General features: G+C 40.7%; 1 protein-coding gene across 1 annotated transcript in view; it reads left to right on the top strand.

Moving 5' to 3' along the window:
• RXFP2 (relaxin family peptide receptor 2) overlaps positions 1 to 27,049 on the top strand; it is a 59,499-nt gene extending 32,450 nt beyond the window's left edge. Inside the window, exons 7-18 of the mRNA XM_068984354.1 lie at positions 634 to 705; positions 2,729 to 2,800; positions 3,871 to 3,942; positions 5,683 to 5,754; positions 7,307 to 7,378; positions 13,438 to 13,509; positions 13,620 to 13,691; positions 16,225 to 16,296; positions 18,676 to 18,905; positions 19,666 to 20,076; positions 23,118 to 23,336; positions 26,790 to 27,049. Of these exons, the coding sequence (XP_068840455.1) occupies positions 634 to 705; positions 2,729 to 2,800; positions 3,871 to 3,942; positions 5,683 to 5,754; positions 7,307 to 7,378; positions 13,438 to 13,509; positions 13,620 to 13,691; positions 16,225 to 16,296; positions 18,676 to 18,905; positions 19,666 to 20,076; positions 23,118 to 23,336; positions 26,790 to 27,049 (1,696 nt within the window). The remainder of the gene's footprint in view (positions 1 to 633; positions 706 to 2,728; positions 2,801 to 3,870; positions 3,943 to 5,682; positions 5,755 to 7,306; positions 7,379 to 13,437; positions 13,510 to 13,619; positions 13,692 to 16,224; positions 16,297 to 18,675; positions 18,906 to 19,665; positions 20,077 to 23,117; positions 23,337 to 26,789) is intronic.
• The last annotated feature ends 865 nt before the right edge of the window (positions 27,050 to 27,914 follow it).

Below are 27,914 nucleotides of genomic sequence, written 5' to 3'. Positions count from 1 at the left end.
TAGATATGAAGGGTCCCTTTAATCTTGTCTCCTCGAGTTTGGGTCATTTCTACAATATTTTATCATATTTTTTCTAACCCTTGCTAACTTCACCTTTATGGGGCTTCCCTGGTGGCTCAGTAGTAAAGAATCCTGCTGCAATGCACGAGATGCAGGTTCGATCCCTGGGTTGGGAAGATCCCCTGGAGGAGGAAAAGGCAACCCAGTCCAGTATTCTTGCCTGGGAAATCCCATGGACAGAGGAGTATGGTGGGCTACAGTCCATGGGGGTCACAAAGAGTCAGATACAACTTAGTGCATACTTTCTTAAAACAATAGTCTACAAAGGAGGTGAGCTAAAGCAAAAATCACCTTACATGTTTATTCTGCTCTTACATGCTAAGGTCATATAATACCCCAGTGCATTATTTCCGGCCACTTTCCTGGTGCTGGCCCTGGTGCTTGTCACACTGGGCTTGGGGTCGTCTGTATCTCCTGGTCGGCCTTGGTTTTCTCCCCTTGCCCATCCAGTTGAGTGCTGTCAGAGACAGATGTCCATACTTCATAATCGCTAACAGAGGCTCATATTCTAATTATATGTGATGAAAGTGGAGTATTAAGTTTGCCTCATTGACTCACTCATCCTATTTGCAGATATCTCAACCACAACTGCATTACAACTCTCAGACCTGGAGTCTTCAAAGACTTACATCAGCTGACTTGGCTGTAAGTATTCTAGCTTCTTCTCTGGGATCACAGCCCTAATGATACTCATCAAGGCTCATAGTTTCCATCTATTTATGTATCTTGCTTATCATACGAGTTTTTCTGCTTGTCACATAATCTGGAGCACGTTGCTCTGGCAATTCAGATCATGGCACGCCAGATGGTAGCTGTGTGAAGAGACATCGGTGCTGTGCCTTCTCAGGTGGGCTTCTGCGCCCAGTGGTAGGCTTGCTAAGTCATCCATCCATCCAGTGTTCACCTGTGACAGGATTCTCAGCCCAGCTCTCTGTTGGCCTTCTGGCTGAGATGATTCTTTGACTGGGCCGGGAGGGTGGGGTGGGGGTGGAGCGGAGTGGAGGGGGGATGGAGGGGTGGGGTTAGTCCTGTGTATTTTAGGATATTTAGCACCCTTTGTGGTCTCTACCCCACTAGATGTCAAAGTACTGTCTCCCAGAGTCATGCCAATCAAAAATGTTTCCAGACCATCCCAAATGTCCCTTGGGGGAAAGAGTGCCCTCTGTTGAAAACCACTGACCTAGAAAGTAAGCAAGTTGAGGACTTTTTTGATTTCTAGAGAAGGTATAGAAGCAACTGAAAACATGAGAGCTTGTAGTGTTTCATCACTTACCTGGCTGAGCCACCAGCTTCATCCCAGGGAGTCTTTTATCAGAGGTCCACATTTTCATCAGGGAAGATGAACAAGAGCAGTTTAGAAGGCTGTGTCAGTTTTCCCATTTTCTCTAGGTCAGCCTGGTCCAGAGGAAAAGCCAGGACTTCAGTTTCATCCAGATCCTTGTGTATGCTATAGCCCTGTGCTTTATGTTCCAGGCAATTTTCTTAATCTCCTAGGTCTGTTTTTCCTCATCTTTATTTTTTTTCCTAATGCCATTTTTTAAATTAAACTTTTTATTTTGTATTAGAATGTAGCCAATTAACAATGTTGTGATGGTTTCAGGTGAACAGAGAAGGGACTCAGTCATACATATACAGGTATCCATTCTCCCCCAAACTCCCCTCCCACCCAGGCTGACTCATAACATTGAACAGAGTTCCCTGTGCTATACAGTAGGTCCTTGTTGGTTATCCATTTATAACTTAGTGACCGTATTGACTATAGCCCCCCAGGCTCCTCTGTCCGTGGGATTCTCCAGGCAAGTATACTGGAGTGGGTTGCCATTTCCTTCTCCAGGGGATCTTCCTGGCCCAGGGATCGAACCTGCATCCCCTGCATTGCAGCAGGATTCTTTACCACTGAGCCCCCAGGGAAGCCCCTTAAATATAGCAGTGTAAACTATAATTATAATTCCTTTTTTTTCTAAGAGTGATGTTGTGAGAATTATATATGTAAAGTGCCATATGCAAAATGCTTGTCATATAGTAGGTATTCAGTGAGCTTCCTTCTCAGAATCCTACCCTCAGATTCCTCCAAGGGTAAGGGAAATGGTACCTGGCTTTGAAGGCAACAAGAGAAAAGAAGTCTCATATTTCCTCTTACGGTAATTTTTTCCTAGGAGAATACCATATAGAGTTTAAAACAGTGATTTGAATTTGTAAATCTTTTTACTCTTTCTCCCTCAAAGCTCCCAATAAGTTTGTTTGCATTCATTTAAATTCCATGAAACTAAGGAATCACTTCCTAAGAATTTTTTTCATTCATTCTTCATTCAGTCAATCAGTAGGTCAAAGCATTTATGGAGCCCATAATCAGCCAATAAATAAGAACAGCTTGTCCGGACCCATGTATCTAGAGGCAGAGGGTCTTAAGGCAGGTGGATGAAGGGAATGAAGACCACCAGGATGGACTTGATAAGTGCTGGGAGAGGTAGGGGCTTGGAGGAAAGGGTTCTCCAACCACAGTGGGGAGGAAAAGCTCTCTGGGAAAAGACATGAGCCAAGTGTGGACAGACAGGAAGGAGGAGAGCAGGTGTTGGGGGAGGCACGATTGACATGACCTTTTATTTCTTCCTGGTTGTATTTCACAAACGTCTCTAACATTGGAAATGTTTGTGATGTGTTTTGTCAGAATTCTAGATGACAATCCCATAAGCAGAATTTCACAGCGGTTGTTTACTGGATTAAATTCCTTGTTTTTCTTGTAAGTATTCATCTACCTTTCAATCCATCTGTCTATGAATTGCAATGACATCTAAAACTAGCTTACAAAAAAGAGCTTTAAGAAAATTTCTATTAGTCAAAACATTTCCTGTATTTCAAGCCACAATTACTGTTGCTACTTCCTGGCCATGGCTCATGGCATATTTTAAGCCTACTAGTTCATTTCCTTTTAATCTCCTTTCATTCCTTTTAGTTTTAAGGCATGTTTTTATTTGCCATGGTTGACCAAAGATAGTATTCATTTTTATCTTCTTACTACATTTAAATCTGTCAGAATCTCCCCAGAGTTCAGCTCCAGCTACATTTTTTAACAAAGGAAAATGTGTCTTTGCCCAGCAAGAGTCACTGAAAATTCTAAAATCTTTGTCTTAGCAACTAAACTTTTCTCATCATTACATTTTCAGTGTTTATTAATAGACTGGGATGGTTTATCAACGAGGGATTATTATGCTCCTTTACACAACTGATCATATAGCATCGTTAATTTTCCATTTGTGAAAAGCAATACCATAGATTTCCATTTGTGAAATGGGATAGCACAATATCATAAATTAATCGTGCAACTTAATGTTCTCATGAGTTGTCTTCTTCCCCAAATGTCCCCCCTCCCCACTGTCATCAATTCTTAGATTTAATGCGGTTTCCAGTGTGACCTTATAATGTCATAAATGATTAGCATTTCTCTTAAAGCGAAACTTTGGCTGTATGATGCTGGTAATGATCGTAACTTTGAAGTTTACAAGGAAAGTTACCATGAACTTCAAAACTATTACCCAATATGCTTTTGTTTCCTCTCACAGTCATACTGTTTCAAATTTATTCCTAGGTTATGTATCACACTTGTGCATCCATAGTTTCTCTGACATCTGCTGTTTGATCCATGCCACATGTGTATCTAGAAACCATTTTGAAGGGGTGGTTATGTTTATGGTTTTCATCCTAATATACTGGTTTTAACATGCAAGTTTTCCAGTTGTGAAAATAGTGAAAACACCGTCCCTAAAGTGGCATGTCATTCCTGTTTCTAATCAACCTTTTCTGCATGTAAAGGTCCATGGTGAACAACAACTTACAAGTCCTTCCCAAGCAGATGTGCACCCAAATGCCTCAGCTCAACTGGATGTGAGTACAAGCTTAGTGGCTGATTTATTAATTGACCAGATTCAGAAAGCTAGCCCTGCAGTTAATTCACAATTACACTGAGAGCTCATCTGTGCTTTTCTTTCTAAAACCAAAATCTGATCATGTCCCTTCCGGGCTTAAATCCGTTTCCTATATAATTTTATTTATTTGGTTGTGCTGGATCTTTGACACTGCACTCGGACTTTCTCTAGTTGCTGCACACAGGGGACTCCTCTCGTGGCGGTGGCCTCTCTCACGTGGAGCGTGGGCTCCAGAGGACAGGCTTGCTGATTGCAGTGCACGGGCTTAGTTGTTACCCAGAGTGTGGAATCTTCTCGGAGCAGGGATTGAACCCATGTCTCCTGCATTGGCTGGAGGATTCTTATCCACTGTGCCACCAGGGAAGTCGTATTTGGACTTTCAAGGGACCACAGTGTTTATTTGTAATTGCTGTATTTTAAGAGCGGAAAAAAATAAAGTTGAGTTCCCTCAAGTCCTCCAAGATGGTTTAAAATAGGAATTTATATTAAGGGTAAGTTAATTAACGACAATGTAGACATTTGAAACATTAAACATCAGATGTTCTAAGATGGAAAAAGTAAAATAGGATTTTAAAGGCAATACAAAGGAATTGGTCATTTTAGTGTGAGTGTGAGGAAGGTTCAGAGGCAGCAATATAGCTACTGTCTGGACCTGGAAGACTGTAGGACGCCGATCATAAAAAGAATTAGGAGACTTGGCAGAACAGCCGACCCTGTCGTTCCTTGGCGCTGCTGGGAGCGGTCATGTCAGGGTGTTCCTGAGGTTGTGCCCTAACGACGTGGCTGCTGCTGTCGTAAGGCTCACCTGCGTAATCTCTCCCCCAGGGCTACTCCAGCATCAGCAGGCATCACAAATAGCTCTGGGACTGCAGATAGACGGCTGGACCTCAGTCCTAGGGTTTCTGATTTAGTAGGTCTGGTAGAGCCTGGGAATCTGAACTTTTAACAAGCTCCCATGTGAGGCTGAGGCTTGGTCCTGGGCACCCTTGGAGCAGCACTGCTTTCAGCGTCAGCACCACAGAGGGAGGTAGAAAGAATGGACATTTTCTATCACATGGCTTGGAGTTTGCATCCTGACTCTGGAATCCAGTATTTGGAAGGCAAACTAGACTGAATTTCTCCTTCAACAAAACAGAGACACAAATATCCACCTGATGTTGGGAGGACATGAGAATTTAACCATCTGTGATGCCATGTCTAAGTGTCAGGCAGATCTGAGTTAGAGGGTCAGTTCTACCACTCAGTAGCTGTGCGACCAGAAGAAAAGTGAATTTCCAAAGTCCTCAGATTCCTCAAATTATTACCTCAAATGGTAGGTAATAATGCCAGCTTCTCAGGAGGGTGTGTTATTCATGCAGAACAGCACCTGACACTGGGAAAGCCCAATAAATGGAGTTACTGCTATTATGGTGGCAGCATTATGAGAATTAATAGCATGATATCCAGCATAGAGAAACAGTCACTAAATAGTGGGCTGCCCTTTCGCTCATTTTTTTTTTTTAAGTTCTAACATTAATTGGAAGGGGAAAAGAAGCAGAATATTAATTATACTGATCATGCAATAATTAGGAGGAAAGCCTAAAAAATTGGAATGAAGTAAAAATAACGTTTGAAACTGTTACATCAGTGACAAATGGCTTTAAACTTATGATTTGTGCAGAAACATTAAAAAGAAAAATGTTCCCTCCATGCCTTTTAGGGATTTGGAAGGCAACGGGATAAAATTCCTCTCGAATTCCACCTTTCTGTCGTGCAGTTCTCTCACAGTGCTGTAAGTATACAATGGTGAATGAGGGGAAATTTAGCAGCTTTGGAAATCAAAAGAAAACATTGACAAGGAATTTCAAAGTATGTTTTGCTTACAGCCTTGGTCTGAAACTACAGTACTGGAAAATGCACACATGGGTGGTGGGGCCAAGCCTTATGATTAGCTGCCAACCATTTAAGCTTCCTTCTTTCTGAGGGCAGTTGTTATTTCTGTGCACTCTCCCAGCGGACCTGGTACCATGGTCACCAAGGAAATGAGATAATGTGTGTGAAAGTGGTTAGGGTTTCTGCCAGTGACACATCACTTAATATTTCTCTCTTTAAAGAAAAAAAAGTTTATTCTAAGGAGAAGAATTTCAAACATATTCTGGTTGGTCAAAGATTCTGATTGCTGTGTTGTGTTTTTTATGAGGGCAGGAAGGCAGATGGATTGGTTAACTGGCACATTTGTGTGGTAAGCTTAAAAACGCAAAAATGGGCTTTTGCTTTCATCACAGTTCTCATATATAGTTAGTGCTTAGTAATGTTTGTTGCTTAGATGGGTAGTTGGAAAAGAAAAATCATTGTATATCCATTTGTGGTAGTCCAACCACTTTTCACCAACAGACTGAGACAAAGCTACTGCCAGGTTGCAAACTAATCAATCGGATTGAAGATTAGCATACTCAGTAAGGAAAGAAGGTGTCCCACATAGGAGATGGGTAATGAGAGAGAGCGCTGGCGATCTACATGAGTGATACCCACGCCTTCTATTTCATAGTTCCATGTAGCTTTTGAGTCACCTTCATACTCATTTGGTGACTTCCCTGGTGGCTCAGATGGTAAACCGTCTGCCTACAATGTGGAAGACCCAGGTTTGATCCCTGGGTTGGGAAGATCCTCTGGAGAAGGAAATGGCAACCCACTCCAGTACTCTTGCCATGGACGGCGGAGAGCATGGTAGGCTACAGCCCATGGGGTCGCAAAGAGTCGGACACAACTGAGAGACTTCATTTTCACACTCATTATCTCATTTGTTAACACCTCTGTAAGGCAGTCAGTTGCCGACCCCCTCTTTTTTGCCATTTGTCCTAGAAGCTTCCATTTCAAACAGAGGAAATGTAAAACTACTGTTCTCCCAGCCCCAGTTTAAAATCCGTTTGTGGCCCAAATGGGGTTGGTTCGCGCTTTGCTCTTTCTGGCTTTCTTCTTGTAAGGAAGGTGCCTTGCTCAAAGATCCTCTCGAAGCCTTCTCTGAGAATCATTAACAGGGCCCAAATTTGGCATTCCATGTGTGTATGTTGGAAAAAGAAAAGCTTTCTAAAATAATCGAAATCCAAACCAAGTGCACCTCTGTAGCCTACGCTTGACTGCTCAGGTTCCTTGTGGCAGCATGTCCCGGAGCCAGCAAGTGTATGGAGACACTGTCAGTGAGAAACTGCCACCTGCATCCCACTCCAGGACTTGCCTTGCCTGAGGTTTACTAAATTACAGCCAGATCAATGGCATCTCCCAGTGAGAACTGATTACTGCAGCAGACTCAGACCAACAGTGCTGACTCTCACCATGTCTTACAGGTTTCTGCCTAGAAATCAAATTGGTTTTGTTCCAGAGAAGACATTTTCTTCATTAAAAAATTTAGGAGAACTGTAAGTAGCATTGTCTACTAGGAAAAATATGATTGCTTCTTCAAGATTACAAATCGAAATGACTAGTGAGACTGCTTTTTCACTAGTAGCAATCAAAATCCTGTAGACTGATATTCAAAATCAATTAAGAAAACCAGCACTATCCTGAAAACAAATTAAAATCAGACAGTGGGCTTGATATGGATTTAGCCTACTCTGATTTCCCTGCCTGTTTTCTTTGGGTGATTTCATATATGTGTGTGTTTGGGAGTAAATGAGTTTTCCATGGCCCCTTAAACTCACAGATCCTAACTCTGATGGCTGGAGTACAATTAATTCTCAGTTGAAGTTTGCTGAATGAATAATGAACTGACTGAAATAATATTAATTAGGAAACGAACAAAAGGAATGAACATGCGTATTATCCCTTAAGAATTTATGACTTCTGGAAAAAATGAAGCAAACAGAAATGTCTAGAAAGATGAAATAGTATTAATTAGTTATAACCAAACAAAGGAATGAACATGCTTATTATCCCTTAAGAATTTATGACTTCTAGAACAAATAAAGCAAACAGAAATGTCTAGAAAGAGGATTAGGCTCATTGAAAAATATTCAGAGAGCTCATGTACATTTTTCCATTCAAATATATATTTTATAGATCTAAACCTTTTGAAAATCATTTGTCTTGCTATTAATTCATTGTGGCCCATAAAGTAGGGCATCACTGGAGTTTAAAATTGTCTGTGACATTACAAATAAGGTAGAGACCTCCTTCTCCTGATCTGAAGTCTAAAAAATGGAAATCCATTTCTTGATTATCTTTTCTCCCCCATTCTTTATACCGTGTTTTGAAATCCAGAAAGGACTGAGAAAAATAGTTTAGTTAAGAGTAATTTGAAAAACACTTATGAATAAGATAATTTAATCTAATAATGAGCACTATAAACCAAACCCACACATATTTATTTTTAGGTACCTACAAAGTACAAAGCACTGTATTAGAACTAAAATGCTACCATTTTATGGCAAAAAAATAAAAGATAGCTCACTCCTTTCTCACAGAGGAATTCCTAATCAGACCTTGGAGGATGGATGTGGATTTGGGTTATAGGAGTGAGATGGAAGAGTAGCCCAGGACAAACAAAAATGTGTTTTTATACAAACTTAAGAAAACAGTGGTATGAAGTCCACATCTGGAAGTTTTTCCTAATCCTTCTCTTATCCTACACTTAGGCAAAGTGCTCCCTCAAAAAAAGAGCCTAATTAAGAGATGCTAGTTTTCCTTTTTTTAGTACCACCAATAATTCATTCCAATCCAGACAGCATCAGCATGATGGAAGAAATTCAGAACTCAATAGAATGAACTTGAACCGGGCATTTATATTTCTTAAGCTGACAAAAATGTTAGATAATTTTATTGTGCCTTCATGACCATAAACCTCTCCTGGAGAGGAATAAGTCCACTTCGGTGAAATCACTCAGAATCTTTTCACACAGAAGACTACTTTATTTTTCAAGGTAGCACTTTGCAGGACGTTTTCTAGGTGTATGAGATCATCATCCTCTTGCTCTGTTGTCAGGCTCCCTCTGATCTGTGCACACCTGAGGCTTTCCTCTGAGCCATGACCCACATGTGCTCCTTGCACCTGGAGCACCAGACCAGAACACCAGCTGGCAGCCTGTCTACACTTGGATGTCATGACAGCACCACAAAAGCCATCTTTTGAAGTTAATTTATAGATGACACTTACCCCACAGCTTGCTTCTTCCCCTCAACTCTCCCGTCTTCGTCAAATGATCATTCTTCCTGGCAGCCTGGCTGGAAGACTGCTCCCTTCCTTCTACCTCTCTTGACATTTGATATCCCATCAACCCATAAGTCCTGCCAGTGCCTCCTTAAACTCTCAGCAGTTCTCACCTGGTCCAGGGTCAGAGGTCCCCCTCCTCTTCATCTCTGCCTTTTCGTTTTATCTTTCATTCTTCTAACAGAATTACCATACCATAACCCAGAGCATATTTTGCCACTGTCCTGTTTAACATTCTCCCTGCTTGTTGCCTGCGATAAGGCTGTCTTTAACATGGTTCTCAAACGTTAATGTTCAGAGAAATCACAGGGGATTCTGGCTTTAAATGCATATTACCAGGCCCCTTCCAGCGATTCAGGTGTGATGGCTATGGAATGGCCCCAGGAAGGTGCTCTTCTTACAGGCATCCTTGATTCAGATGGCTAAATTGTACTCTGAGAAATGCTGCCTTGGGAAGTATTATCAGCCTTCCCATTTTATCTCCACGCTCTTTTCTGGGCTCACCTCCTCCATGTCTCCCCATCCTTTCTATCCCCCATCCACGCTAGACCACTTACTGACTCCTGACTGTGTCACTGACTTTTAGCATCTGTCCTCTAATCCCACATCACCCTCACCTGAAAACCTGCTCTCCTTTGACTCCATTTATACAAATCATTGGTTCAGTCACTCAGTCGCATCTGACTCTTTGAAATGCCATGGACTGCAGCACACCAGCCTTCCCTGTCCATCACCAACTCCTGGAGCTTACTCAAACTCATGTTCACAGAGTCGGTGATGCCATCCAACCATCTCATCCTCTATAGTTCCCTTCTCCTCCCACCTTCAATTTTTCCTAGCATCATGGTCTTTTCCAATGAGTCAGTTCTTCACATCAGGTGGCCAAGGCCAAAGTATTGGACTTTCAACTTCAGCATCAGTCCTTCCAATAAATATTCAGGACTGATTTACTTTAGGATGGACTGGTTGGATCTCCTTGCAGTCCAAGGGACTCTCAAGAGTCTTCTCCAACACCACAGTTCAAAAGCATCAAATCTTCAGTGCTCAACATTCTTTATAGTCCAACTCTTATCCATATGTGACTACCGGAAAAACCATAGCTTTGACTAGATGGACCTTTGTTGGCAAAGTAATGTCTCTGCTTTTTAATATGCTGTCTATGTTGGTCATAGCTTTTCTTCCAAGGAGCAAGCATCTTTTAATTTTATGGCTGCAGTCACCATCTGCAGTGATTTTAGAGCCAAAAAAATAAAAGTCTGCCACTGTTTCCACTGTTTCCACATCTATTTGCCATGAAGTGATGGGACTAGATGCCATGATCTTAGTTTTCTGAATGTTGAGCTTTAAGCCAACTTTTTCACTCTCCTCTTTTACTTTCATCAAGAGGCTCTCTGGTTCTTCTTTGTTTTCTGCCTTGAGGGTGCTGACATCTGCATATCTGAGGTTATTGATATTTCTCCCAGCAATCTTGATTCCAGCTTGGGCTTCATCCACCCCAGCGTTTCTCATGATGTACTTTGCATATAAGTTAAATAAGCAGGGTGACAATATACAGACAGGATATACTTCTTTCCTGATTTGGAACCAGTCTGTTGTTCCATGTCCAGTTCTAACTGTTGCTTCTTGACCTGCATACAGATTTCTCAGGAGGCAGGTCAGGTGGTCTGGCATTCCTATCTCTTGAAGAATTTTCCATAGTTTGTTGTGATCCACACAGTCAAAGGCTTTGGCATAGTCAATAAAGCAGAAGTAGATGTTTTTCTCGAACTCTCTCGCTTTTTTGATGATCCAACGGATACTGGCAATTTGATCTTTGGTTCCCCTGCCTTTTCTAAATCCAGCTTGAACATCTGGAAGTTCACGGTTCACATATTCTTGAATCCTGACTTGGAGAATTTTGAGCACTACTTTGCTAGCGTGTGAGATGAGTGCAATTGTGTGGTAGTTTGAACATTCTTTGGCATTGCCTTTCTTCGGGATTGGAATGAAAACTGACCTTTTTATGGTCCTGTGGCCACTGCTGAGTTTTCCAAATTTGCTGCCATATTGAGTGCAGCACTTTCACAACCTCATCTTTTAGGATTTGAAATAGCTCAACAGCAATTCTATCACCTCCACTAGCTTTGTTTGCAGTGATGCTTCCTAAGGACCACTTGACTTTGAATTCCAGAATGTCTGACTCTAGGTGAGTGATCACACCATCATGGTTATCTGGGTCATAAAGATCTTTTTTGTGTAGTTCTTCTGTGTATTCTTGCCACCTCTTAATATCTTCTGCTTCTGTTAGGTCCATATAATTTCTGTTCTTTATTGTGCCCATCTTTGCATGAAATGTTCCCTTGGATTCTCTAATTTTCTTGAAGAGATCTCTAGTCTTCCCCATTCTATTGTTTTCCTCCATTTCTTTACACTGGTCACTGGAGAAGGCTTTCTAATCTCTCCTTGCTATTCTTTGGAACTCTGCATTCAAATGGGTATATCTTTCTTTTTCTCCTTTGCCTTTTGCCTCTTTTCTTTTCTCAGCTATTGTAAGGCTTCCTCAGACAACCATTTTGCCTTTTGCATTTCTTTTTCTTGGGGATGGTCTTGATCCCTGCCTCCTGTACAATATCATGAACCTCCATGGCTCTTCAGGCACTGTCTATCAGATCTAATCCCTTGAATTTATTTGTCACTTCCACTGTATAATCATAAGGGATTTGATTTAGGTCATACCTGAATGGTCTAATGGTTTTCCCTACTTTCTTCTATTTAAATCTGAATTTGGCAATAAAGAGTTCATTGCTGAGCCACTGTCTGCTCCCAGTCTTGTTTTTGCTGACTGTATAGAGCTTCTCCATCTTTGGCTGCAAACAATATAATCAATCTGATTTTGATGTCAACCATCTGGTGATATCCATGTGTAGAGTCTTCTCTTGTGTTGTTGGAAGAGGGTGTTTGCTATGACCAGTGCGTTCTCTTGGCAAATTTCTGTTAGCCTTTGACCTGCTTCGTTTTGTATCCCAAGGCCAAATTTGCCTGTTACACCTGTTATCTCTTGACTTCCTACTTTTGCATTCCAGTCCCCTATAATGAAAAGGACATCTATTTTGGGTGTTTGTTCTAGAAAGTCTTGTAGGTCTTCATAGAACCATTCAACTTCAACTTCTTCAGCATTACTGGTCAGGGCATAGACTTGGATTACTGTGACATTGAATGATTTGCCTTGGAAATGAACAGAGATCATTCTGTCATTTTTGAGATTGTATCCAAGTACTTCATTCTGGACTCTTTTTTTTGACTATGATGGCTGTTTTGTTTCTTCTAAGGGATTCTACAAATCATTAAGCTTTGCTCAAACACTTTATAATTCCCCAGGCCAAGTTTGATGAGTCCTTCCTCTGTTTTTCATCTGTACTTCCGTAATAGCCCTTGTTTCTTTCTTTTCTTATTTTATAATCTAGTTTTTAAATTCTAGGCTTTTTTAGAGAAAGAATTTTCACAGTTATTTGTAACTCCCATTTATCCATCAGGAGCACCATAGCATCAGAAACAGATCTTTTGTTTGACTCCTAGGCAATTTCACATCTGTTTCACTTTAACACCTTCTCTGGCTCAGAAGGATATTTTGGACTCGTAAAGATTCCTGATTCCTTCTTTACCCTGACAAATCTTGTTTTCACATTCTCTAGAAACACTTCCCTGCTATTGTTTCTGGATTGGACATCCCTATTAGAGTCAGATCTAAAGTCTCAATTTCTTCTAAAAAAATAACACCATGTAAAAATAGACCAAAAATATGTGAACTTATCCATTCAGGATTATCTGGGTGGATATTACATGGTCAAAACTCTTAGTTGGAATGCAAAATAAGTAGAAAACACTGGTCTTGACCTCAGAAAGCTTCTAATGTAGTTGGGTAAACAAGGTATCACATATGTGAACCAAATAGGAATTGTAGAAACAATGAATGGTGGAAGGTACAAAAAGTACCTAAAACAGAGGAAACTAATGAAAGTAGACCTTGAAGCTAGGTTGGGAATGTGTTGGAGAGGAGCTGAGAGGAAATTCCAGACTGAAACTGGATAAGCAAAATGTCACACGTCTGAGAGTGGTGGAAAACATATCCGTTTGGCTGAATCACATGGCTTAGTTGTGTAACAAGCTCTCAGGTTGGTTAAAGTGGATCGTATTTTCTGTTATGTCAAAGGGGATGATGACAGTTGTGAGGAGTAACAAATATGGCACTTATTTTCATTGTAATTGCTTTGGGTTTTTCACTGTCACCAACAGGGACCTGTCAAGCAATATGATATCGGAGCTACCACCCCACATTTTCAAAGACCTGAAGTGTCTACAGAAACTGTAAGTTCTTCTTCCCACCCCCGTCATCAGAGTTAAATGGCAACATCTTGAGTCTCCAAAATAATAACATCCTGATGCTTCTTTCCTCCTCCCTTCTAATGGTACAAAAGGAATCTGTCGTCCAATCCTCTTTTGTATCTCCACAAGAGCCAGTTTGGAAGTCTTAAACAACTTCAGTCTTTGTAAGTGAAATGTAACAGTATGTTGATTGTGATGTTAGTGGGTTGCTTTACTCAGAACCACATTTATTTATAAATGAGTGTTTGGCACACAGAAGGGCTTTTACTGTGAGCATGCATTCTCAGACAGTTGTGAATATCATGGTTATCAAATGACAACCAGAATCTCATTTTTTACCATTCAGTGTATAAAGACCATTTCTGGGTTTGAAGCTACACATAGCTCCTTCCTGAAAAACAGGATTCTCATGGAAAAATCTCATCTTACGGTTCTCACAAAAATTTAAATTTGCAATAGTTTCATCACTAAGTAGTTGGTTAAAAAAATTTTTTTGAAGACTTCTCTACTTTTTCCCTTTCTTCTTTCTTACAACGATCTACTTGATATCAATCTGCAGAGCATGCTTTTTACTTTTCAAACAGTAAAAAAAGTTACTCCACAAATATGAACATTCAGACAATTAACACTGTTTAGTGTTTTACAATTTCAAATGTACTAGATTTCAAATGGTGCCAAGAACTCTGTCAGTTAGTCTTAAAACCTCAACAATTCCTTTCCCATAAACAGCCATTGTTGATCAAAGCTTTTCTTTGTCCCCCACAAAGGACATGCTACCTTACCTGATCTCAGCCAAAAGCTTTTCTTCATTTAATTCCAAAAACCAATCCTTAATACCACTTTTTATTCTTGCTAAATAGTTTCCTATTGGAAATTAATACAGGATTTAGATTCTCTCAGTAGGTATTAGTGAACATCCAGTGATGAAAAAGTCTTGGTTCCTGCTCTCAAGAAGCTAGAATATTAAACATATATATATATATATATATATATATATATATATGAAGCATATGCTTATATATATATGTATATGTGTGTGTGTGTGTGTATATATATATGTATATGTGTGTGTGTGTGTGTATATATATATATATATATGCTCCCCTGGTGGCTCAGACTGTAAAGAATCCCCTGCAATGGACCTGAGTTCAATCCCTGGGTTGGGAATGTTCCCTGGAGAAGGGAATAACTACCCACTCCAGTATTCTTGCCTAGAGAATTCTGCAGACAGAGGAGCCTGGTGAGCTATAGTCCATGAGGTTGCAAAGAGTCAGATACAACCAAGCGACTAACATTATGATGATAATATATATGTGTTAACATATGTATAATATATATGTATGTATATATTATATATATATATAATACATTGTTCTTAAGTATAACAAAAAGACCTGAGGATGTGGACCAAATGATCTTCCCTTCACTCACCACATACTGAATTCTAAAAACCAAAATATCATTACACATCCTGCCTTTCTGAAAGATAATTCAAAGTAGTAACTATTTACTCCATATGTCTCTTTCTTCTTTTCTTTTCTTTCTTTATTGCTTCATTTCCTATTCTCTAAAGATTCATTTACACATTTATTTTACAAACATTTATTGGCCAACTTAATCATAGCACTGTCTTGGGCACTCAGTATACAGTAGCCTCTGCTCTTTTGAAAACTACAGGCCAGTCACCAAATAATCACATAACCTGTGTAATAGTGAAGCTATGATAAGTCCAAAAGAAAGCTAGAGATCAAAAGAAATAAAAGAGAGAAAAATTCTTTAAAAAGGACTCCAGAGTTTTCTGTAGGAGGGGCCCTGTTCAATAGTAATAGTTGCTCCCTAAGTCTCGTTTCTGACCATCAAAGTCCTCTACAAAAGTCTTAGTGAGCAATGGACAACTTGGAACCTTGTCAAGAAATCTTTATTCTGATTTGCCCAAAAGAAACTGAATGAGAATCACCCATTTTTCAAAATAAGCCTTAAAAGGAATAGGTTTCTGTCTTCCTAGATTATCTTCTTTCTACCTACATTTCCTGAGAACATGAAGACTCCTCTAAATCATGTCATCCTAAAGAGTCTTCAAAGAATCCACACTTAAAGAAGCTTCTGGATAAATGAGGAGTGTTGGGGGTTACCATTGGAGCCCCCTGAGGACGTTTTATGGGGCTGGAGGAGTGAAAGGAATTATGCTTCCCACTGTGGTCTGAGAAAGCAGTTGCCCTGAATCAGAGTTCTCCTTACCACTCCCATGGTTTTCCACCCTGAAGACACATAGGCCAGGAGGAAATGACTCTATTTAAATCTGGGTTCTGACAGAATTCACTTTGGTAATGTTCTCAGGTTGAAATTATCAGCCCCTATCTGAAACCCTGTAGCTCATATTGTTTGGTTTATGAGATCAAGCTACAGAGCCAATTTCACAATCAGACAAATCACAGCTGTGATTTTTACATCAAAAAAATGAATGAAAGTGTATTATTAGAAGGTAGTTCTGCATGTGAAAGTGACAAAATCAACTCCAACTTATGGGAGGCAGAAATAGAAATGGCAGTTTTCTAAGATGGTTTATTGTTAAGATTTTCATCCTAATTTGAATTGATAACAGAAGATTTTGAAGCATGGTTTTTAAGATCAACAAGGAAAAAAATAATTAAAAAGTTAAACCCTAAAATCATGAAACCTATTGTGCCTATTTTCCAGAGACCTGGAAAGGATAGAGATTCCGAATATAAACACACGGATGTTTCAACCCATGAGGAATCTTTCCTACATGTATGTATGTATGAAAGAACAGAGAAGAAAATACGGTGAAATGTTACGGATGCTCTAGCGTAAACTGTCTAATGTATCACTGCAATGTGTTTTTATGCAAGAAAAGTTTTTTATTGAGAACTTTTTAATTTTGTCACCTTTGGTCCCTGTTCAAATAGAGTTCAATATTATGATGTGCCGACATGAATGACACTTCTCTCTGGAAACACGCTGTTTATCCAATTGAGGCCCAATAAGAGATCAGGGTACCAGAATGCCACATATTACACAAGATGAAGTCACTGGCTAATGGTACTCAAGAGACCTGGAAACATTAATTCACCTCACATGAGTGAGCAGTCGGCCACTCTAAGATTTGAGCCCCTAGGAAGAAAGATGCTATATAAATTCCAGGTGTTGTTTCTGTTACTGAGTGCACTGCAAAATGGAGGTAATTCATCTTTATAGTAGTTTTTGATAAGTCACGTTAATATATTTGGCTAAAGTGCACTGTGTAAGTTGTGTTAATATATGTGTATATGACATGATCATTTCTTTATCAACTGTGTAACCTATATGTTCTGATTTCAAAAATTAACCATTGTCATCCACAACAATAGGGAGGATTCGATGTAAGATATCAAGTTGGGTGCAGCAAGTGGCTGAAATGGTTAGTGTGAAGGTGCACTTTGGGAAGAATATTTTGTTTATGTTTATGCAGCAGGACTGATTACCCAAAGACAAGTATTTGATGTACATCCAAATGGTTTTCATAACTTCTCCTTTTGTGGTTCCAGTAGATAAATATTTAATGAGGCTAGCGTTTCCTTGTTGCGGGCAGAATGTGAGGTCCTCTTAGAACAGAGAAATTCAACCTTTGTAGAACTTGATGGAGAAGCAGCTGCTTTAAATATGAACCTCAGGTTGAGGTCAAGAAGGACCCAAAAATTAACAGAAAGTGTGTCAATGTGGTTCCTTCCCTACTAAGTGACCTAGTGATTCTCCTTTCATCTTCCTTGTCCATCATTTATTGAAATACCTTCACCTGCCCACCTGCCCTGGTCACAGCGGGCGGAGAGGCTGGACCACTGCTATTTGAGGACGGGGGTAGCTGACACACCCAGCGTTAAACCATTCATCTGCTTGTCTAACAAGTGTGTGTGTGTATGGCCTCCCTCAGGCCAGGGGGAACACAGGGATTAGCAAGAGAGAGAAGAATCTGCCCCACGGAGCTTCCATGTAGCTTCGGGAGCCAGAAAGTAAACTAGGAAACAAATAAATGATGAAGAAATGCTGGGAAGGAAAGTATTGCGAGTTCAAGGGATGAAGGAAGGGAATGTGGATGGTTCACCCAGAAGTCAGAGACGTGACAGTCAAGCAGCCCTGAATGGAGGGAGGCAATTCTGGGGGGAGGTTCTTGCAGGCAGAGGGAAAAGCAAAAGGAGCACACTAAGAAGGTGAACCTGCTTGTTTGAGGATCAGAAGAAAGCCCACATGTCTGGGTGGAGGGAACATGGTCAGGAAGCGGTGAAATGATCAGGGTAGCCAGGGGTCCAATCACGGGAGGCCTGGAAGCCAGGCAAAGTAAAGCTTTCTTTAACGTGCTAGTTTAGCAAAATTGAATGAACAAATGAAAAAAAAAAAAAAAGATTAGATGAGAAAGGAACTGAAAGAGATGGTAAATGAATACATAAATAGGACGAGTTTTATGGGAGAAAATCCTAAAAATAACATGTTTGGAGAATGACCTTAAATCCAAATGACCTCCCCAGTTTAAACCCTTGAAGATTGCACACACTTAGATCATAAATACACCAATCACAGTCGAGCCTGTATTTTCCTCTCGAAATGGTTTAAGTCCTTCCAGGCCCTGACCAGGAAGCTGTGTAGCTGCTTCTCCTCCTCGCTGCCATGAGACTGAATTTTCCTAGTCTCATGGACCCTCCCTTCCTGCCCCTACCAGGGAAAAGAAGGCTAGTTTAAGGGAATAGACTTAAAAGTAAGTACAAGACAGGAATGTTTTTAGTGAGAATCAACATCCCAAACCCAAGCCCCTGAAAGTTTGTCAAATATCAGTTTCATAATGACCATCAACTTCTTATAACACCCCCAGAGAACCACCCAATGTGACAGGGAAAATTAGAGCCCTGGAGACTTCCCATTTTCACGTCCCTGCCACAGATCCCCGTGTTCTTTAGGCTCTTCACCTTAAAGGAAGAAGACTGCCTAGCGTAAAGTAATACTGAATGAAGAACTCTGTCCCTCCATAATCACTCCTAAACAAAAGTGACCAAGCCTAGTGAAGCCGCACACCTTCCACAGCTGCAGCCCCAAACAGGACTGCACGCGCCGCCTCTGTGTCATTGCTGTCCAGTGACTCTTTTTTCCCTTTGACTTTAGTTATTTCAAAAACTTTCGATACTGCTCCTATGCTCCCCATGTCCGAATATGTATGCCCTTGACTGACGGCATTTCTTCATTTGAGGACCTCTTGGCTAACAATATCCTCAGAGTATTTGTCTGGGTTATAGCTTTCATAACCTGCTTTGGAAATCTTTTTGTCATCGGCATGAGATCTTTCATTAAAGCTGAAAACACGACTCACGCTACGTCCATCAAAATCCTTTGTTGTAAGTATATTTCCCGTGTAAATGGATTAAGGGTATCTTCAGTGTGCTGTGCTCTAGATTATATCAGCTTTCAGCAAATGGCATTTAATATGAGTCACATATTCTGGGAAATTTATTTTTTAAGTATGAAAGTCCTATTGTTCTCTTTGGTTACTCTGTTCTGGATTGTATGAGTCTGCAGTGACTTATAAGGGATGGATTATAGAAGGACAGGTTGTAGGTTACAAAACTATGCTTTGTTTAACCTTTAATTGCAGTAACATCCATGTTCCTCAAGCCCAGAAAATTATTCCCTTTATTAAATATGCAAGATATTTTTTTTACTGTTTAAAACCTAGATTCCCTACATGACTCTATGGACTGTAGCCCACCAGCCTCCTCTGTCCATAGGAGTCTCAATGCAAGAATACTGGAGTGGACTGCCATACCCTCCTCCAGGGAATCTTCCCAGCCCAGGGATCGAACCCTGTGTCTCTTATGTCTCCTGTATTGGCAGGCGGGTTCTTTACCGCTAGCGCCACCCGGGAAGCCCAGGCTCCCCACAACCCTAATTATCTCCCTACCACCACTTTTTCAAAATTACAAAGATTCAGTGTAGTACTTTAGAAATAGTACACCTTTTGAAGTCTGTTGACTCCTAAGTACTATTGTGAGTGTTTTCGTTAGTTCATTTAGCACAGTATAGGGGAAGCAGATCTAATCAGAAAACGAAGACAGAGATGCTGGAACTACCAAAACACACTCTGTGATTCTTCAACAGGTGCGGACTGCCTGATGGGTGTGTATTTGTTCTTCATCGGCCTTTGTGATCTGAAGTACCGTGGACAGTATCAGAAGTACGCGCTGCTGTGGATGGAGAGCTTGCAGTGCCGCCTCCTAGGCTTCCTGGCCATGCTGTCCACTGAGGTCTCTGTCCTCTTGCTCACGTACTTGACCCTGGAGAAGTTCCTGGCCGTTGTCTTTCCCTTCAGTAACATTCGTCCTGGAAAATGGCAGACCCTGGCCGTCCTCATCTGCATCTGGATTGTGGGGTTCTTAATAGCTGTGACCCCATTGTGGAAAGAGGATTATTTTGGAAACTTTTATGGAAAAAATGGAGTATGTTTCCCACTTTATTATGACCAAACAGAAGATATTGGAAGCAAAGGGTATTCTCTTGGAATTTTCCTAGGTAACTTATTTCTCATTTCCTGGACAAACATCATTTTGATAGAAATACCACAAACTTCAGTAAAGCCATATTTGTCCATTTCAGAAAGTAAGCAAATATAGTTAAGACTGTCTCTTTTTTTAAAGAAATTTCTTGCTACATATTTATAAGTGTTTTTATTAAATTTTTTATTAAGAGATTTAGTATGAAAAACAAAAACATACTGTCAGAATCTCCAAATGATCTTTTTTTTATTATCTGTGAGACCCTTTGATTTTATGTTCATACGCAGTGACAATGATCTGGAGGAATTCCAGTTCACTGCCATGTCCTGTGACCCTTCCAAGTTATTTGAACTCATTTTTTCACAGTCTAGATATAAGCCAAATAAATAATAATAACAAAATTCTTGAAATTCACTAGCAGGAGATTATCTGAGTGGAAATGCCAGAAAGGTTTATTGCCTTTCATAAATGCAGCTCTAGAGTCAGCAACAGAAGGGTGCTTTTCCATTTCCTTCAGTTCAGTTCAGTTCAGTTCAGTCACTCAGTCGTGTCCAACTCTTTGCGACCCTATGAATCGCAGCATGCCAGGCCTCCCTGTCCATCACCAACTCCTGGAGTTCACTCAGACTCACATCCATCGAGTCAGTGATGCCATCCAGCCATCTCATCCTCTATCATCCCCTTCTCCTCCTTAATTCTCCCTAATTTGTTAGAAAAGAAAACCCAACCTTTTCTATTACAAGTGAACGAGTTTAGCCCCTAAAGATTAAAAAAATGTTTTATATTGTCTAATAGGTATCTCTCTTGCTTAACACTAAAGCCATCTCCATGTTCTGTCTTTAACCAGAGCTGTATCATCAATTCAGTTCCCCTTTCGCATCTGGTCCCCTAATCTAAGGAAGAAATAAGCTCTGTCATCCCTTCTTTTTCATCAAATGTTTTTTCTTCAAAATATGCCTCTGACTTCTCTTTCTTTCAGTCTCTGCCTACTGCTGTCACCTTTCTTTAAAGGCTTATGACCTTCACCCTGAATGATTACATTAGTCCTTACTGGTGTTTTGGCCTCTGGGGTCTTTGCTCTCCTGTTTATCTGTTTACCACCTGAGTGTCCAAAGGACTGAGTATCCTCTGCTTGGAGACCTTCAGGAACCCCCTACAACCAGGGTTAAGTTTAAAGTAGTCACTTAAAAGCCCATCACAAAATGACCCTAAGCACCATTCCCAGTTATTCTAGGCCTATTCCTTCTCCCTCTGAAAAAGAAAACACTTTATTTGCACCATTTTAATAATACTCCTCACACACAACCCTATTTGGTAGTTGGGTTTTCATGACTATATCATGTCTGCAGTGTTGTAAGCCGTTCCCAGTACAGGCACACTTCATGGAAAACTTCCCTCCCCGACACACGCATAGCCACACACACAGGCACACACACACACTAACTACCTTATATTCATTGATTCAAAAAGGATTTATTGAGCACCTACTATAGGCCAGGCACTGTTCTGGGTACTGGAGATCAAACAGATTGGTCCCCACAGACCTGCAGCCAGCAAGGAGGATGAAGACAAGTAAACACGCCCTTGTGTCACCGGCTGCCAGAAGTCAGGAAGGAGGAGTGCAGAATGTCCTGGGAGCCCAAGATCGGAGGACCGGGGAAGGCGTCCCAGGAAAAATTAGCCCAAAGCATGAGGATACTTTTCAAGTAAAGGCAGACATTGTGTTCCAGGAGTGAGAGACCTGCAGCCAGGGAACAGGCCCAGATAAAGGGCAAAAGAAGTTTGAGTGGCTGGATCTTGTGATGGAGGTGTGGGGTGGTTGACAGGGCTAAGCACACACACACACATAAATATCTACATTTACGCAGCTTATTTGTGAGACATGGAGACTTAAAGGCCCATATTTTTGCTTAAAAATAAGAATATATAGTTTTAAAATAATTTTTAAATATTAGAATATGTTTAGATTTAGAGAAAAGTTGCAAAGACAGTACAGTTTCCCGTATTCCAGACATGCCTCACCAGATTCCACTGTTGTTAACATCTCACATTCCTATGGTGTTTCCAGAACATACACTTCTGAACCTTTCTATAGGTCTATTTTCAGGATTTGTACCAGAGAAACATCTTTAACAGTCATTTTTTAAAAATTATTCTTAACTTTCTGATAGTAGACCTAAGATCAACCAATTTTGTGAAATCCAATTGTATGGCTTTGTAATGAGATTCCATGCGAAATGTTTTGGATTAAAAACAATGAAACACCATGAATTTATAGTATTTTTCCCTAGACTTTACTAGTCTTACATACTTTGAAATTATATGGATATTTTACATTTACTATAAAGAATAAGATGAGCACTCAGGATTTTTATGGTAGCAAGAATATAACAAAGTGACCAAAAAGTCACTAGTATGGGATAAGTGACTCTAAAGCAGTAATTCATATAGTTGAATTTTTAGTTTTTCTCTTACTCTTCCTTTTTCTAAAACAGTCTAAAGAGTTCTGAATTTTGGTTTCGATTACTATGGACAATCTGAAGGAAAATAAAGATTTTTTTTTGTCCTAGGTATTATTTTTATTTAAGACCAATAAACATGAGAAATAATGTTTCTGATGCTATTATCTTCTTGATATCCCAAGGTTATCTTAATCATATTTATAAGATAAAGGAATAGGGCTTATTGATTTTTTGATATGTACATGTGATTACAGTAATCCTTTAAGGTTTGAATTTGCAGAGAGATAAAAAAATTAAATAGCCTTTTTCCTGCTTTAAAAAAGCTACAGATTACCTCATGATATACCTAGATCTGAATTTCAAAGTCTATAATTCTTGGTAATGTGTTTATGTATTTGAAATATCTTTTTGATCTGGCGAACCCAATGCCTTTATTCCAGTTTATAGCCGTGAGTTCAGAGTTTTACCTGATTACCACTCGGCTGATACAAAGAATGGTTCTTGGAAAAGGCACCGTACCAAACGTCTAAGTAATGCAGTATTTCTCCTGTTGATGTATACAGCCGAAATGTTAAGAGGTGTGCTTTTCCCACAGGTGTGAATTTGCTGGCTTTCCTCATCATTGTGTTTTCCTATACTGTCATGTTCTGTTCCATTCAAAAAACTGCCCTGCAGACTTCAGAAGTGAGGAGTCACATGGGAAGAGAGGTGGCTGTTGCAAACCGTTTCTTTTTTATAGTGGTCTCTGAGGCCATCTGCTGGATTCCTGTATTTGTAATTAAAATTCTTTCCCTCTCCCGGGTGGAAATACCAGGTCAGTCCCTTCTATGATTCCCAAGCACGTTGTGTCTTCTTTCGTCCTCTGTTTGACGAGGCCAGAATACAGGGTCTTACGTGTAGTAAATTCTCCATAAATACCTGCAGCTTGAGTTATGATTTCCTCAGTGTTTATACATGCACATATATATACATATATAAATAAAATATACTATATATTTCATATATATTATGTATAAATAAAATAAATATATATGTGTATGTATATATAATTTTATTTGCTTTTTACTGTGCGGGCTTCTCATTGCAGTGGCTTCTCTCGTTGCAGAGCACAGGCTTTAGGGCGTGTGGGCTCTGCAGTTGCAGTCCGTGGGCCCCAGGGCACAGGCTCGATAGCTTTGGTGCACGACCTAGCTGCTCTGCAGCATGTGGGATCTTTCCAGACCAGAAATCAAACCCATGTCTCCTGCACTGGCAGGCGGATTCTTTAGCACTGAGCCTCTAGGAAAGCCCTCCTCTGTGCTTTATAATCAGTATTTTAAGATAGGAATTGGATAATGGTGTAGCCCTGACTAGAATAATAAAAACACAGGAGATAGAGAAAAACTAAATCTTAGTGTCTCCCTTCCACCTGAGCTAGATAGTGGTGTTTCATCAAGGGTACAGAAAACAGAACAAAATATTTATGCCCAGCTTCCAGCCTGCCTCTGAATTCAGTCCCTAAGGACCAAGGCCTAGGTATGGGTATTTTAGAAAAGATCCCGCTGTGATTCTAGGTGCACCCCCTGGTTAAGAACCACTAGTCTGCTTCGTGGCTCTGGCCCTGTGGTTGTCACACTGGGCCCTGTGGAGGCTAAGTAACAAGTGTGTGTGCGTGTGCTTAGTCGCTGTCGTGTCCAACTCTTGCAACCCCATAGACTATAGCCTCCCAGGCTCCATCCATGGGATTCTCCAGGCAAGAATACTGGAGGGGGTTGCTGTTTCCTTCTCCAGGGGATCTTCCCAACCCAGGAATCAAATCCAGGTCTCCTGCATTGCACGCAGACTCTTTAAGTAAAAATCTCCTGCAACTATTTATGTCCCTCTGCCTTGTCAGATGTCTCACAAATGCCACACAACACCCACCACATGCCTTTAACCTATCAGCTTAGTCTCACGACAAGGTTTTCTGATAGTAGGGGTTGTGATAGTTCATTAGTTGCTAAGTTCTGTCTGAGTCTTTTGGGACCCGATGGTAGGGTAAGTAGCCCGTCAGGCTCCTCTCTCCATGGGATTTCCCAGGCAAGACTACTGGAGTGGATTGCCTTTCCCTTCTCCAGGGGAGCTTCCCAACCCAGGGATGGAACCTGCATCCCCTGCTTTGCAGGCAGATTCTTTACCACTGAGCCACCAGGGAAGCCTGACAGGAGGGGTAGTAATCGTCATTCTTGGAGAAAGTCTAAGACATTTCAGACCATGATGGGGAACCAGATCAGGAAGAAATTACCATGAAACATTATTGGGCCACACGTTAGTCTTTCTCTACAGTTTATAGTTCAGCAGTTTGAGGTTTGTCTTGAACGCCGCAGTGGAACCAGGAGAGAAGTCTTTACCACACTTGACTAAGCCTCCCCTTCCTTGCCCAGCTTCCCATGGTGTTGGGAAGACCTAAACCCACCCCATCCCCACCCTCCAAGAACTATGGGGTCTTCTCCACCATGGCAGGTGGCCAATAGTACCTGGGCTCAGGCACAAAGGTAAGCCGGCTTCAGCCCTCCCATCTCAGTCCTGAGATGATGCTAACCTTACATCATCCAGTGACCCTGAGACTAACGGGACATCTCATTCCTGATCACAGCTTCCTTTAAGGACTCAATAGACCAAAAAACTACTGTTTTTCTTCCATCACATACTCTTTGTATCTAATTTTTTAAAAATTAAGGACAAGAAATATATAGTAATATAAAACTTCATTGAATCAATCTAAGATATGCTAAATACAAATGTTTTTCTTTCATATTCTTTCCAGTTAAAAAGAAATAAGGAAAAGAAAGAGAAGACGGGATGAAAAGAGGAGAGGCAAACATAGAAAAAGGAGAAGGGAGAGGTCAAAGGGAAGGAGGAAGGGGCAGATAAGTAGTCAGAGAAGAGATGGAAAGCAAAGCAGAAGAAGAACAGAAAGGATGTAGGGAAGAGCGGGACAAAGAGAAGAGCAAGCAACAGTGTGTGAAGGATAAGAAACTGCGGGGTGGGGAAGCAAGGGGTCGCAGTCACAAAGGAGTGGGAGGGGGGAAGGAAGGATGCTGGTCCCCCGAGATGACAGTTCTCTGACTCTGAAGATAGGGGAGGAGGTGGCAGAGTGTGGTGGGTCTGGAGAACCACAGGGCTTAGTGCTGAAAAGGGACGTCCGCAGAGCCGGCCCAGCTCCCGGACATCAGTCATGTAAGTTATCATCAGCCCCTTTCACAGATAAGGCAGTTGAGGTCTGGGGAGCTTAGTCGATTTGCCCACAGTCTCAGAGCTGAGAGGTGTGCAAGCCTAGAATCGGGCTCTATTTGAGGAGGAAAACACATTTCATCCTAACCAAGTAAATGATGTAGCCGGCCCATCGTACCTCGGCATTCCAAATCCATGGATTCAACCAACCGCACACCAAAAGTATTGGGGGAAAATTTTCCAGAAATTTCCAAAGAACAAAACTTGAATTTGCCTTGTGCTAGCAAACATTTGCATAGTATTTACATTGTGTTTATAACTCTTTACATGCAAGTACATTGTATTAGGTATTATAAGTAATATAAAGATGATTTAAAGGATATGGGAGGATGGACCTAAGTTACATGCAAATACTATGCCATTTTCTATAAGGGACTTTAGAATCTGCTGATTTTAGTATATGTCCCACCGTGGAGATCAAGGGACAACTGAATTCAGAAAATGCTCTGTCATCCAAAATATCTCCTCCCTTTTTGTGAAACATTTCCCTTATATTCTATTAGCCTTTGAAAGGCTTCACACAGAAGGAATTCACTGAGTTTGGAGATATATTTATTTTTGCTCCTCAGATCTTCTGACTCCATTCTGAATATAATAGTGTAAGGCACGAAGATCTTCAGGACTGAAATTTAGACCAAGTTCAGATCTGACTCTAAACCAGAAGATTCCTGGACACTGTCCAATTAATTGCTCTTTTTCCTATTTTTCTATAAGGAAAGGCAATAAAAACTAGAAAAGTACATATCAATTTATAGTTTATAAAGTGTTTTCACATAATGTTTCCTCCCATGTTGATTTACGACAAACTACAGAATAGTTACTGAAACTCAGAAAAGTTCATGTAGGACCTTGAATCCGTAGCTCCTATGCTCTTCTGGCAAAGATTTTCCATAAGGTGAGAGAAGACTTAGATGGAACAGGTAGCCCTCTCAAAAACAGCATTAGCTATAGCATGTAATGTGTTTTGTGTGTATTAAATCTTCACCTTTCTTTCACGTTTCGTTTCCTTCTCCAGGCACAATCACCTCCTGGGTCGTCATTTTTTTCCTTCCAGTAAACAGTGCCTTGAACCCAATCCTCTACACTCTCACAACCAGCTTTTTCAAGGACAAGTTGAAACAGCTGCTGCACAAACATCGGAGAAAATCGATTTTCAAAACTAAGAAAAAAAGTGTGTCTACTTCCATCGTGTGGGGGGATGACTCCTCTGCACTTAAACTTGGGGCTTTGAACAAAATAAACCTCGAGGACAATATAGTGAAACCAGCTTCCTAGTCATGGTTTTGGAGCACTGGGCTTCAAATGGACTACCTGAAAAAGCACAGCATTTGGAAGATGACGCCTGCAACACTTTTCATCTTTACTGAGGGCAAAACTTGACTGCACTGGGAGCATAGTAGGAGGGTGTCAGGCATGACGTTCCGATGGCAGCCGTGGTGTTTAACTGAGGACTGTACCTGAAGGTCTCCTCACCCCAACATGCCTGCAATGCACTAATGGATCCATAAACAGCAGGCTGATGGGCAGTGGATCTCTATCTCTGCAGCACGGCCAGCCTACCAGTGGATGCCCACCCCTTGGCCCTGCACAGTCTGCTCTTAAATTGAGTTGCACTGTCATTAAATAAAAACATTCATGACATCTAATTCTAGCGTGGCCATAATCACATGAAGCCTAAATCGCTTTCCTTGCTTTTCCAATGTCAAATGAATCCATCAGCATCCTGCTGAAGTGATAGCAAAAGGACTTCTGAGGAAGTGATAGCAAAAGGACTTCCACCTCAAGGCCTCCCTTTGCACAAAGTCCGAAGTCTAATATATGACCAGAGAGGCATGCTGACTACCTGGTACCATTCACCTTTTTGGCTTGTATGTGATGTCAGAAGAGCTGTGCTCTCAAAATATTTTTCTTAAGGTTGCCCACACCTTAAGAGGAAAACTGGGCATTACAACTGCCAAAAACTACATTTCCATATGTTTTAAAATATAATTTCTGTAGAGCATCATCCCTATTGCTGGCAAGTTCTGCCTTCACAGAACACACAGATAAGTGTTAAGGGGGATTTAAGAATACTGGACTCAGATATATTCCCATTGTTTTTAACAAAAAAGCTAGTAAATTTGTTCTTTTTGTTTTTTTT

This window comes from Capricornis sumatraensis, chromosome 12, assembly GCF_032405125.1.
Source record: "Capricornis sumatraensis isolate serow.1 chromosome 12, serow.2, whole genome shotgun sequence".
NCBI classification, from domain to species: domain Eukaryota; kingdom Metazoa; phylum Chordata; class Mammalia; order Artiodactyla; family Bovidae; genus Capricornis; species Capricornis sumatraensis.
This window is presented reverse-complemented; position numbering and strand designations above follow the sequence as displayed.